Source organism: Schistocerca cancellata, chromosome 8, assembly GCF_023864275.1.
Source record: "Schistocerca cancellata isolate TAMUIC-IGC-003103 chromosome 8, iqSchCanc2.1, whole genome shotgun sequence".
Taxonomy (NCBI): Eukaryota; Metazoa; Arthropoda; class Insecta; order Orthoptera; family Acrididae; genus Schistocerca; species Schistocerca cancellata.
The window spans coordinates 612,626,552-612,641,005 of NC_064633.1; the positions used below are offsets into that span (position 1 = coordinate 612,626,552).

Below are 14,454 nucleotides of genomic sequence, written 5' to 3' on the forward strand. Positions count from 1 at the left end.
AAACACCAGACCAAACAAAAGAAGAACAAAAAGAAAGACATTTAAAGTCTACCGGCCTTCTACCATATGTGGGAAGTTAAGGAGATGGGACCTGGATAAACTGAACGAAACAGAGGTTGTACAGAGTTTCAGGGAGATCATAAGGGAACAATTGACAGGAATGAGAGAAAGAAATACTGTAGAGGAAGAATGGGTAGCTCTGAGGGATGAAGTAGTGAAGGCGGCAGAGGATCAAGTAGGTAAACAAACAAGGGCTAGTAGAAATCCTTGGGTAACAGAAGAAATATTGAATTTAGTTGATGAAAGGAGAAAATATAAAAACACAATAAATGAAGAAGGCAAAAAGGAATACAAACGTCTCAAAAATGAGATCGACAGGAAGTGCAAAATGGCTAAGCAGGGATGGCTAGAGGACAAATGTAAAGATGTAGAGGCTTATCTCACTAGGGGTAAGATAGACACTGCCTACAGGAAAATTAAAGAGACCTTTGGAGAAAAGAGAACCACTTGTATGAATATCAAGAGCTCAGATGGCAACCCAGTTCTAAGCACAGAAGGGAAAGCAGAAAGGTGGAAGGAGTATATAAGAGGGTCTATACAAGGACGATGTACTTGAGGACAATATTATGGAAATTGAAGAGGATGTAGATGAAGATGAAATGGGAGATATGATAGTGCATGAAGAGTTTGACAGAGCACTGAAAGACCTGAGTCGAAACAAGGCCCCGGGAGTAGACAACATTCCACTGGAACTACTGATGGCCTTTGGAGAGCCAGTCCTGACAAAACTCTACCATATGGTAAGCAAGATGTATGAGACAGGTGAAATACCCTCAGACTTTAAGAAACATATAATAATTCCAATCCCAAAGAAAGCAGGTGTTGTCAGATGTGAAAATAACCGAACTATCAGTTTAATAAGTCACAGCTGCAAAATACTAACACGAATTCTTTACAGACGAATGGAAAAACTGGTAGAAGCTAACCTCGGGGAAGATCAGTTTGCATTCAGCAGAAATGTTGGAACACGTGAGGCAATACTGACCCTACGACTTATCTTAGAAAACAGATTAAGGAAAGGTAAACCTACGTTTCTAGCATTTGTAGACTTAGAGAACGCTTTTGACAATGTTGATTGGAATATTCTCTTTCAAATTCTGAAGGTGGCAGGGGTAAAATACAGGGAGCGAAAGGCTATTTACAATTTGTACAGAAATCAGATGGCAGTTATAAGAGTCGTGGGGTATGAAAGGGAAGCAGTGGTTGGGAAGGGAGTGAGACGGGGTTGTAGCCTATCCCCTATGTTATTCAATCTGTACATTGAGCAAGCAATAAAGGAAACAAAAGAAGAGTTTGGAGTAGGTATTAAAATCCATGGAGAAGAAATAAAAACTTTGAGGTTTGCCGATGACATTGTAATTCTGTCAGAGACAGCAAAGGACTTGGAAGAGCAGTTGAATGGAATGAACAGTGTCTTGAAAGGAGGGTATAAGATGAACATCAACAAAAGCAAAACGAGGATAATGGAATGTAGCCGAATTAAGTCGGGTGATGCTGAGGGAATTAGATTAGGAAATGAGACATTTAAAGTAGTAAAGGAGTTTTGCTATTTGGAGAGCAAAATAACTGATGATGGTCGAAGTAGAGAGGATATAAAATGTAGACTGGCAATGGCAAGGAAAGTGTTTCTGAAGAAGAAAACTTTGTTAACATTGAGTATAGATTTAAATGTCAGGAAGTCGTTTCTGAAAGTATTTGTATGGAGTGTAGCCATGTATGGAAGTGAAACGTGGACGATAAATAGATTAGACAAGAATAGAATAGAAGCTTTCGAAATGTGGTGTTACAGAAAAATGCTGAAGATTAGATGGGTAGATCACATAACTAATGAGGAGGTATTGAACAGAATTGGGGAGAAGAGGAGTTTGTGGCACAACTTGGCAAGAAGAAGGGATCGGTTGGTAGTACATGTTCTGAGGCATCAAGGGATCACCAATTTAGTATTGGAGGGCAGTGTGGACGTTAAAAATCGTAGAGGGAGACCAAGAGATGAATACACTAAGCAGACTCAGAAGGATGTAGGCTGCAGTAGATACTGGGAGATGAAGAAGCTTGCACAGGATAGAGTAGCATGGAGAGCTTCATCAAACCAGTCTCAGGACTGAAGACCACAACAACAACACTGTAGTAGGTGTGGGCTTCGTGTCTATCTTGGCCACAATAATGCATTCACTATGCTGTTTGTAGTAGTTTACCTGCACTTCTATTTTTTTTTATCATTTTTAAACCTACTACTGCATTACCCCTATTTGATTTTGTATTTATAACGCTGTATTCACCTGATCAGAAGTCTTGTTCCTCCTGCGACTGAACTTCACTAATTTCTGCTATATCTAACTTTAACCTATCCATTTCCCTTTTTAAATTTTCTAACCTACCTGCCCGATTAAGGGATCTGACATTCCACGCTCCGATGCGTAGAATGTCAGTTTTCTTTCTAATTCAAGAATAATGAATAAGAATAAAGTGGATGTGATCTCCCTTTCACCAGCCAAGATAGCAGCTCTTCAGAGATCTGTGAAGGATGATCTGCTTTTACAAAAGACAGGTATATACGAAATTCCTTGTGAGTGTGGTAAACAGTACATACGACAAACAACATGCAATGTAAAAAAAATGGTGCATTGAACACCAGTGATACACTGGTCCACTACAGCCTAACAGATCTGCAGTGGCTGAAAATTGTATCTCCATTGGCCATTGCATGGATAATGGGAAAGTAATGATACCAGCCACAGCCCTATTTCTCCTATGATCCAGCTGTCAAGGAAGCTGTGTAAATACAATTAGTAGACATCCTGCTCAACTGAGACATGTGTCTCCAGCTCAACAAATCATAGTAACCCATCATTTCATGTCTGCACTCTCAGAGGAAATACTCTTCTAGGTCTTCAGTGCCTGGCATTCCAATATATGCAATGCATAATAATCGACCAAATACTTTGTAAGCACTGTGCATTTGCTGACTCTGGATTTGCTTTGTTTTACTCTGGGAGGTGTAAACTGTTATCTACGATTGATGTTACTGTTAGAGTCTGTGCAGGATACGGTGGGCGATGTGCAGTGACCAAAGCGCTGGGCAAGTTCATTTTTGTTTGTTTGGAAAACTACCGCTTTCGACCAGTCGGCGACGTGCTGAGACGACAGAATCGAAACGCACACTCTACAATCTTTCTCAAATGATTTTACAGAAATGTGGTAAAATTTTCAGTTTTGAGGTACTTTTAGCTTTATATGTTAGCTTTGTGATGGCATGTCTTTAATTTTGTTAATGGTTATAATGATATTTGCACTGAAGTAAGACACTAAGCGAAATTTGAAAAAGTTTGCAATAAAAAATAGGAGTCGCTATGATTTTGCATTTGGCATCTATTATAATATAATATATTGCTGCATATGAAATTTAGCTAACATATTGAATTTTTCTTTAGATTTGGGTGGAGGCTATATCTGTCACCAGCCCCAAGAAAATTTATCTGACATAGCGACTCATTTGCGATCACGCCCACCGGCAATTAAGCCAGAATGAAATATCCGCATTACTCCTCATATTTCATAAACGGTTTGCGATATCAAAATGAGATTTTGGCAAATGATAGCACACACAGAGGAGAGTATTCTTCCATGTCATTATTATGTGAAACTTCATTATCTAACATGTTATTCCACTAACTACAGTCTTCTTAGGTGAAAGAATGTTATTTTTAAAGCCATCAACAGCCAGTGAAACAAGAAATTCTGTAGGTATTGGAATAACATAAGTGAAGACATTACATGTTTATTTTTGCACCAAGGATATTGTTATTCATAAGATACCTTACTTTCCCTCTATTCCTCACTTAATAAAAGTAATGAACCAGTGTTCCTTGTGTCTACATAACATGTTAGTGAGAATATATTGTGCAAATTCCACTGTATTTTGGCAAAAGAAGCAAATTTTAACATGGCTACAAGATAAATGTAGGTTTTACTCAAAATTCGCCATTCATGATGTTTCTTTGTAAGTTACAAAAGGTTAATCCACCAGGTGAAAATAAATCACTATTTTTGTAGCTTCTTCAGTGGAATTCCTTTTATATGCTAACCAAAGCAGTGATGACAGTAGATCTTTTTGAATGGTCACCATGCAGATGTGGGCGTGCAGGCGCTCCACTTAATATGGGCATAGGCTTCAGTTTAGAATGACACTTCCCCTCCAGCACTCGGCATTTCCCCTACAGTGCCTGCTCGCACCCCCTAATACTACCACTCTCCCCACATGTGCCCTGCCAACTGCGCTTGTAGATAAGCATTATTCTGCATGCAATCTACCAACAATGTTACCTTTGATGCATGCACATTTACTCCACAGTGTAAAGTGCTTTATAAATCTTGCAAGCAACTCAACTGAAAGGTTGTCAGCCAAAATATCGGTACAAGATGTAATAATATTCTGGGTGCATTCCCAAAAAATGATGGAATATTCGATTCTCCAGAAACACATTTTGGAGATGTTTGTAGAGTGCTGGAAGGGAGAGCTACTATGCTGCAGTCATCACAAATAATGTGATATTTTGTAAATTTCCCTACTGAAAAGTCCACCAAAACAACAAAAAATTCACAAGATGTAGTCTATCAAGATATTTAAGGATGCTACAAATGTGATGGCAATGACTTTCTGTACCAGATTGTTAGCATTAATGCCGAAAAAGAAAACACTTTTGAATCAGTAGAAACATTTTTCAATAAATCTTGTACAGATCATTATATGAACAAACTTACAGTAATTATGATTTGGAAAGGATGTATATTTTATATGCAGATTTCCTGAAGAGAGAAGAAAAGGTAAATACTTCCCAAGTGTTACAAAAGCCATTCATATGAAATGTAAATTGCCATAAAACAATGCTTTCATCCTCCCACATCCCAAATGATAATATTAACCCCCTCCCCCCCCCCCTCCGGTTGCCACACATAACTGCTAGAAGTACAATATTTGATGGAAGGTTGCATCCCTTAATAACCATTAATCTCTACTTTTGGTCTATCTGGATACATTGGTCACCATTATGACTCTAAAAAGGCAAAGTACTCGATACAAATATTTACAAAAGAAGAGAAAACAGCTAGCCAACATAAAAGTTATTTTTTATAAATAAATATTTTTAATATTTGTACACAGTTAAAATAAACAGCATCCAGCTACAAGGTGTAAGGCATTCAAATCTGAAACAACATGAGGCATTAGGTATAAATTCAGCAGATCAATCATTAGTCTTCTTTTCCTTTTTGGAAAATAAGCACAACTTACCAGTCTTTTCTCTCTAAATGATGCATCTCAATAATCTGATGTAAGTGTTCTTCTATGAGAAATCTTTCAATTGAATGTGCTCCTGGGAGAAGAGGACCCTGTAACCACAAATACAAATATCATCATTAAAAAAAAAAAAAAAAAAATTAAAAACTGCAGTCTGTAATTTGGCTGTGATACTAAAAATGTTTGCAGACTAAAATACAGTCGTCAGTTGCAAATATATTTTTATTATGCTTTGTCAATTTTGACAAATTAGTTTTGTCATCTTCAGAAGCCTACAAAATTAGGGATATTACAAATTTTTAGACCTCAGGTACACATTTGTGTGAAGTACATTTAGTATATCACAGAAACTTACCTAGTACTGGTTTAGCAGATGTCAATATCTTTTTCATAGAAGTGTAATGCCCTGATATACCCAGAAATGTACATATTGTATGTGATTATTGTAAACACAGATTGACAGTTTACAGCAAATGTGAGACTTAGCCCATTACTTTTATATATTAGAACTATATGTCATGTTTTTCAAACATATTATAAATATATATACTAAGATGGTATCTGTTCTTTCGGACATGTCCGAAAGAACAGATACCATCGGTGACCATGCAGCTCATTAGAATGAAATTACAATGAAATGAACACCCTTAGCTGCTTACAGGCATTGACATAGGTCAACGGGGACAGATGAAAATGTGTGCCCCGACTGGGACTCGAACCCGGGATCTCCTGCTTACATGGCAGACGCTCTATCCATCTGGGCCACCGAGGACCCAGAGGATAGTGCGACTGCAGAGATTTATCTCTGGCACACTGGCTGCATGGTCACCGATGGTATCTGTTCTTTCGGACATGTCCGAAAGAACAGATACCATCTTAGTATATATATATATACCCATATATATATATACCCATATATATATATATACCCATATCCTTTTGTCTTTCCTTCTCCTTCCCTCTTTCCTGACGAGGCAACCTTTGGTTGCGAAAGCTAGAGTTTTGTGTGTATGTTTGTGTTTATTTGTGTGTCTATCGACCTGCCAGCGCTTTTGTTGGGTAAGTCTCATCATCTTTCTTTTTAAATATATATATATATATACATATATAAACTGTTGCCTCATCAGGAAAGAGGGAAGGAGAGGGAAAGACGAAAGGATGTGGGTTTTAAGGGAGAGGGTAAGGAGTCATTCCAATCCCGGGAGCGGAAAGACTTACCTTAGGGGGAAAAAAGGACGGGTACACACTCGCACACACACATATCCATCCACACATATACAGACACAAGCAGACATATTAAAAGACAAAGAGTTTGGGCAGAGATGTCAGTCGAGGCAGAAGTGCAGAGGCAAAGATGTTGTTGAATGACAGGTGAGGTATGAGTGGCGGCAACTTGAAATTAGCGGAGATTGAGGCCTGGTGGATAACGGGAAGAGAGGATATATTGAAGAGCAAGTTCCCATCTCCGGAGTTCGGATAGGTTGGTATTAGTAGGAAGTATCCAGATAACCCGGACGGTGTAACACTGCGCCAAGATGTGCTGGTCATGCACCAAGGCATGTTTAGCCACAGGGTGATCCTCATTACCAACAAACACTGTCTGCCTGTGTCCATTCATGCGAATGGACAGTTTGTTGCTGGTCATTCCCACATAGAATGCATCACAGTGTAGGCAGGTCAGTTGGTAGATCACGTGGGTGCTTTCACACGTGGCTCTGCCTTTGATTGTGTACACCTTCCGGGTTACAGGACTGGAGTAGGTGGTGGTGGGAGGGTGCATGGGACAGGTTTTACACCGGGGGCGGTTACAAGGGTAGGAGCCAGAGGGTAGGGAAGGTGGTTTGGGGATTTCATGGGGATGAACTAAGAGGTTACGTAGGTTAGGTGGACGGCGGAAAGACACTCTTGGTGGAGTGGGGAGGATTTCATGAAGGATGGATCTCATGTCAGGGCAGGATTTGAGGAAGTCGTATCCCTGCTGGAGAGCCACATTCAGAATCTGATCCAGTCCCGGAAAGTATCCTGTCACAAGTGGAGCACTTTTGTGGTTCTTCTGTGGGAGGTTCTGGGTTTGAGAGGATGAGGAAGTGGCTCTGGTTATTTGCTTCTGTACCAGGTCGGGAGGGTAGTTGCGGGATGCGAAAGCTGTTGTCAGGTTGTTGGTGTAATGCTTCAGGGATTCCGGACTGGAGCAGATTCGTTTGCCACGAAGACCTAGGCTGTAGGGAAGGGACCGTTTGATGTGGAATGGGTGGCAGCTGTCGTAATGGAGGTACTGTTGCTTGTTGGTGGGTTTGATGTGGACGGACGTGTGAAGCTGGCCATTGGACAGGTGAAGGTAAACATCAAGGAAAGTGGCATGGGATTTGGAGTAGGACCAGGTGAATCTGATGGAACCAAAGGAGTTGAGGTTGGAGAGGAAATTCTGGAGTTCTTCTTCACTGTGAGTCCAGATCATGAAGATGTCATCAATAAATCTGTACCAAACTTTGGGTTGGCAGGCCTGGGTAACCAAGAAGGCTTCCTCTAAGCGACCCATGAATAGGTTGGCGTACGAGGGGGCCATCCTGGTACCCATGGCTGTTCCCTTTAATTGTTGGTATGTCTGGTTTTCAAAAGTGAAGAAGTTGTGGGTCAGGATGAAGCTGGCTAAGGTAATGAGGAAAGAGGTTTTAGGTAGGGTGGCAGGTGATCGGCGTGAAATGAAGTGCTCCATCGCAGCAAGGCCCTGGAAGTGAAGAAGAACTCCAGAATTTCCTCTCCAACCTCAACTCCTTTGGTTCCATCAGATTCACCTGGTCCTACTCCAAATCCCATGCCACTTTCCTTGATGTTGACCTTCACCTGTCCAATGGCCAGCTTCACACGTCCGTCCACATCAAACCCACCAACAAGCAACAGTACCTCCATTACGACAGCTGCCACCCATTCCACATCAAACGGTCCCTTCCCTACAGCCTAGGTCTTCGTGGCAAACGAATCTGCTCCAGTCCGGAATCCCTGAAGCATTACACCAACAACCTGACAACAGCTTTCGCATCCCGCAACTACCCTCCCGACCTGGTACAGAAGCAAATAACCAGAGCCACTTCCTCATCCTCTCAAACCCAGAACCTCCCACAGAAGAACCACAAAAGTGCCCCACTTGTGACAGGATACTTCCCGGGACTGGATCAGATTCTGAATGTGGCTCTCCAGCAGGGATACGACTTCCTCAAATCCTGCCCTGACATGAGATCCATCCTTCATGAAATCCTCCCCACTCCACCAAGAGTGTCTTTCCGCCGTCCACCTAACCTACGTAACCTCTTAGTTCATCCCCATGAAATCCCCAAACCACCTTCCCTACCCTCTGGCTCCTACCCTTGTAACCGCCCCCGGTGTAAAACCTGTCCCATGCACCCTCCCACCACCACCTACTCCAGTCCTGTAACCCGGAAGGTGTACACAATCAAAGGCAGAGCCACGTGAGAAAGCACCCACGTGATCTACCAACTGACCTGCCTACACTGTGATGCATTCTATGTGGGAATGACCAGCAACAAACTGTCCATTCGCATGAATGGACACAGGCAGACAGTGTTTGTTGGTAATGAGGATCACCCTGTGGCTAAACATGCCTTGGTGCATGACCAGCACATCTTGGCGCAGTGTTACACCGTCCGGGTTATCTGGATACTTCCTACTAATACCAACCTATCCGAACTCCGGAGATGGGAACTTGCTCTTCAATATATCCTCTCTTCCCGTTATCCACCAGGCCTCAATCTCCGCTAATTTCAAGTTGCCGCCACTCATACCTCACCTGTCATTCAACAACATCTTTGCCTCTGCACTTCTGCCTCGACTGACATCTCTGCCCAAACTCTTTGTCTTTTAATATGTCTGCTTGTGTCTGTATATGTGTGGATGGATATGTGTGTGTGTGCGAGTGTGTACCCATCCTTTTTTCCCCCCTAAGGTAAGTCTTTCCGCTCCCGGGATTGGAATGACTCCTTACCCTCTCCCTTAAAACCCACATCCTTTCGTCTTTCCCTCTCCTTCCCTCTTTCCTGATGAGGCAACAGTTTGTTGCGAAAGCTTGAATTTTGTGTGTATGTTTGTGTTCGTTTGTGTGTCTGTCGACCTGCCAGCACTTTCATTTGGTAAGTCACATCATCGTTGTTTTTAGATATATTTTTCCTTCGTGGAATGTTTCCTTCTATTATAACCATATATATATATATATATATATATATATATATATATATATATATATATGATATGTGTGGATGGATATGTGTGTGTGTGCGAGTGTGTACCCGTCCTTTTTTCCCCCTAAGGTAAGTCTTTCCGCTCCCGGGACTGGAATGACTCCTTACCCTCTCCCTTAAAACCCACATCCTTTCGTCTTTCCCTCTCCTTCCCTCTTTCCTGATGAGGCAACAGTTTGTTGCGAAAGCTTGAATTTTGTGTGTATGTTTGTGTTCGTTTGTGTGTCTGTCGACCTGCCAGCACTTTCATTTGGTAAGTCACATCATCTTTGTTTTTAGATATATTTTTCCTTCGTGGAATGTTTCCTTCTATTATAACTATATATATATATATATATATATATATATATATATATATATATATATATATATATATATATATAATAGAAGGAAACATTCCACGAAGGAAAAATATATCTAAAAACAAAGATGATGTGACTTACCAAATGAAAGTGCTGGCAGGTCGACAGACACACAAACGAACACAAACATACACACAAAATTCAAGCTTTCGCAACAAACTGTTGCCTCATCAGGAAAGAGGGAAGGAGAGGGAAAGACGAAAGGATGTGGGTTTTAAGGGAGAGGGTAAGGAGTCATTCCAGTCCCGGGAGCGGAAAGACTTACCTTAGGGGGAAAAAAGGACGGGTATACACTCGCACACACACACATATCCATCCACACATATACAGACACAAGCAGACATATTTAAATATGTCTGCTTGTGTCTGTATATGTGTGGATGGATATGTGTGTGTGTGCGAGTGTATACCCATATGTCTGCTTGTGTCTGTATATGTGTGGATGGATATGTGTGTGTGTGCGAGTGTATACCCGTCCTTTTTTCCCCCTAAGGTAAGTCTTTCCGCTCCCGGGACTGGAATGACTCCTTACCCTCTCCCTTAAAACCCACATCCTTTCGTCTTTCCCTCTCCTTCCCTCTTTCCTGATGAGGCAACAGTTTGTTGCGAAAGCTTGAATTTTGTGTGTATGTTTGTGTTCGTTTGTGTGTCTGTCGACCTGCCAGCACTTTCATTTGGTAAGTCACATCATCTTTGTTTTTAGATATATATATATATATATATAAGGCTCACCGGCCACTTGACCATCTTCTTCTTCTGTGCAAATGCACAAACAGTCCCCAAACTCTTATGGGAATCGGCAATGCGCCGCGAGTAATGAGTATAATGGGCGGGGGCACTACGAATGTAGTGCGGAACAATACGGTGAAAATGTGGGTTTCATGGGAGGCGTGCCAGAGATAAATCCCTGCAGTCATGCTATCCTCTGTGTCCTCGGTGGCCCAGTTGGATAGAGCGTCTGCCATGTAAGCAGGAGATCCCGGGTTCGAGTGCCGGTCGGGGCACACATTTTCATCTGTCTCCGTTGAAGGGGACAGCTAAGGGTGTTCATTTTATTGATATTATAAATAATTTCTTTTTATACTCTCCCATGAGGCACCGCCTTATCATAGCATTGTCCGTGTGGGCGGGAGAGTTTGTGTGCTCGAAGGAAGCTGAGAGCTACATTGGCGGTAGCATAGCTACTGGCAGGTCCAACCTAGCCAGGCAGGTCTCAGCAGAGGAGCCAGACAAAGTGTGCCTCACAACGACCCGTCTTATATCCTGTATATCCTATTCCCTACCCTATCCTCAGTCACCATTCCTTTTCTTTCTCCAATTACCTTAACACACCACTGCCTTGTGGTTGGTCTCGGGAGGGATGAAGAAAAGGGAGAAAACCCTGAAAGAAAATCTGGAGTGGGGCCCCAAAGGCGGTTGGAAGGCATACTATGTCCCCTTTCGGCAGCTCCTGCAACTGAAGTGATACCAGATGTATTGGCTTGCCTTTCCTCTGGATATTATCATTTAGGTCAAGAGGGAGACCGTGATGATTGGGCAACTCACGTGTCTTCATATTTATTGCTCAGGCTTGTAGCATCCTGGAGAGGACACTTCAGCGACGTCCAAGGACTTCGGCACAACACGGGAAGAGGCAGTTACCGGTTATAAGCTCTGTCTGATTGGCGCAAGACTCGAGTGCCAGGGGCCACTTCCGACAGTGGGAGAGATCATTGCATCTCATTGGACTGCTACCACCCACTTCAAGCTGGGCAGCCCCCAGCCAATAAGGTGCTGTCCCGCCACTATCCGCCTGCTTCACAGGGTGTGTGGAGCTTAGAAGTAATCTTCGACAAGCGGGTTGATATAGTACACCTACTAAAAACAAAAATGAAATAATAAAGAAATCACTATTTCGTATTGCCACCTGGAATGTTAGGACCATGTGTCCAAGGTACATTGACGATGCCCAAAAGGTTGATTTCATCCGTAAGATTGCCGTAATTGATAGAGAGCTCCATCGTTTGAATGTTGACATCGCAGGACTGCAGGAGACGCGGCTTCCAGATGCGGGCTCTATCAGGGAGGATAATTACACATTCTTGTGGCAGGGGAAGTCTCAAGACGAGCCAAGACTTCATGGCGCAGGATTTGCTGTTAAAAACACCCTCCTGGAGTGTACTGTGCCACCATCCGATGGAACAGAGCGAATTATTACTTTAAAAATATGCTCCTCAAGCGGCACTGTCAACATCCTAAATGTGTACGCTCCCACCTTATCATCCAGCATGGAAGAGAAGAATCTGTTTTATGATTTACTCAGCGATAGAATAGCCCAGGTACCTAGCACCGAGACACTGTATATTCTAGGGGACTTTAATGCTAGAGTTGGATCAGACAATGACATATGGCCGAATTGCCTGGGACATCATGGGGTGGGAAAAATGAATGAAAATGGCCAGAAACTGCCTGAAGTTTGCTGCTTTTATGGACTCTGCATTACAAACACATATTTCCAGCTTAAGGATCAGCACAAGGTGTCCTGGAGACACCCGCGCTCTCATCACTGGCATCAACTTGACTTAGTCATAGCTAGGCGTACTGGTCTCAAAAATGTGCTACTGACACCTAGTTATCATAGTGCTGATTGCAACACTGACCACGCCCTGGTGGCGTGCACATTGAGGTTCACTCCTAAGAAATATCACCACGCTAAACTGAGAGGTCATTCCCGTATCAACACAGATCATGTTCATGACACACAAAGAAAGAAGGATTTTGCCAGTAATTTTGAAAGTGCTTTCCCAGGAAACATGCAAGCAGAAAGGAATGTTGATAAGAAATGGGCAAAACTCTCGGGTGCAATCTACAGCTAGGCAGTATTGGCCTATGGAATAAAAGGAAAAAGAAATAAGGACTGGTACAAGAAAAATTTGGAAGAAATGGAACCAGTCACTGAGGCTAAACGGAAAGCCCTGCTTGCTTACAAAAGAAACCCAAATGAAAGAACTCGAGATGATCTATGAAAAGCAAAGAACAGGACACAGCAAACATCCAGGAGATGCGCAAATAACTACTGGCTGAATTTATGTGCAGGTATACAGAAAGCGGCCGATTCTGGGGATGCTAAGGCAATGTACGATGGTATTAAGAAAGCAATTGGACCAACTGTCAGAAAAACAGCTCCTCTGAAGTCCAAGATGGGTGAAGTCATTACTGATGAAGGCAAACAAATGGAATGCTGGGTTGAACACTACCTCAAGTTGTATGCAGCCGACAATGAAGTTAGCAAGGCTGCATGTGATGCCATCAAACAAATGCCATTTATGGAAGAACTAGATGCAATGACTACTATGGAAGAACTTAGTAGAGAAATAGATTCTCTTGCTAACGGAAAGGCCCCAGGTGAAGATGGGATCCCTGCAGAGGTTATTAAGTATAACAAGTCTGTTCTTCTCAAACATTTATGTTCACTTATCACAACCAGCTGGAAAGAAGGTTATGTCCTGATGAGTATGCAGAATTCGAGGATAGTTACTCTATATAAACAGAAAGGGAACAGAAGTGACTGTAACAATTACTGAGGCATTTCATTATTAAGTGTAGCCAGGAAAGCTTATGCAAGAGTCATCCTAATGCGACTACAAATCTTAGCATCCAGAATCTACACAGAATCTCAGTGTGGCTTCAGGCCTGGCCTATCAACCGTAGATATGATCTTCTCCTTAAGACAGCTACAAGAGAAATGTCGTGAGCAGCAGGGGCCACTTTATACTGCTTTCATTGGCCTTGTTAAAGCGTTTGATTTATTGAGCAGAAATGGGCTTTTCAAACTGTTGCAGGAGATTGGATGCCCACCTAAACTACTACAAATAATTGTCTCTTTCCATGAGAAAACACAAGCAACAAACTGCTTCAACGGTAAAACAGCAGAATCATTCCCTGTTAATAGCGCTGTGAAACAGGGGTGTGTGTTAGCTCCTACATTATCTGGGATTTTCTTTTCCCTTCTGCTCAGATTTGCCTTTGAAGACTGTGAGGAAGGAGTGTATCTACATATGAGGTCTGATGGAAATCTTTTCAATATTGCTCTTCTCAAGGCCAAGACCAAAGTAAATACAGTTGTTATCCGTGAGTTGTTATATGTGGACGATGCAGATCTATTAGCGAACACAGAAGATGAGCTGCAGTATATAATTAACAAAATATCACATGCCTGTGAAAAATTTGGTCTATTCATCAGCCTTCAAAAGACTAAGATCATGACGCAGAGCACTACCAACCTTCCATCCAACAGCATTGATGGCAATCATCTCCAGGTAGTTGATGACTTTACCTACTTGGGATCCACAATATGTAGCAACTTGTCCATGAACATTACTAACAGAATCGCAAAGGCATCATCTGTCATGGCTAGATTGAAAAACAGAGTATGGAACAACAGACTGCTTACCACAAAAACTAAATTAAAAGTCTACAACGCTTGTGTTATAAGCACCCTTCT

At 42.1% G+C, this 14,454-nt stretch overlaps 1 protein-coding gene across 1 annotated transcript in view; it reads right to left on the reverse strand.

The window, feature by feature from the left end:
• The window catches only part of LOC126095776 (nuclear cap-binding protein subunit 1), a 208,634-nt gene that overhangs the window by 143,234 nt on the left and 50,946 nt on the right, over positions 1-14,454 (reverse strand). Inside the window, exon 7 of the mRNA XM_049910582.1 lies at positions 5,351-5,448. Within this exon, the coding sequence (XP_049766539.1) occupies positions 5,351-5,448 (98 nt within the window). The remainder of the gene's footprint in view (positions 1-5,350; positions 5,449-14,454) is intronic.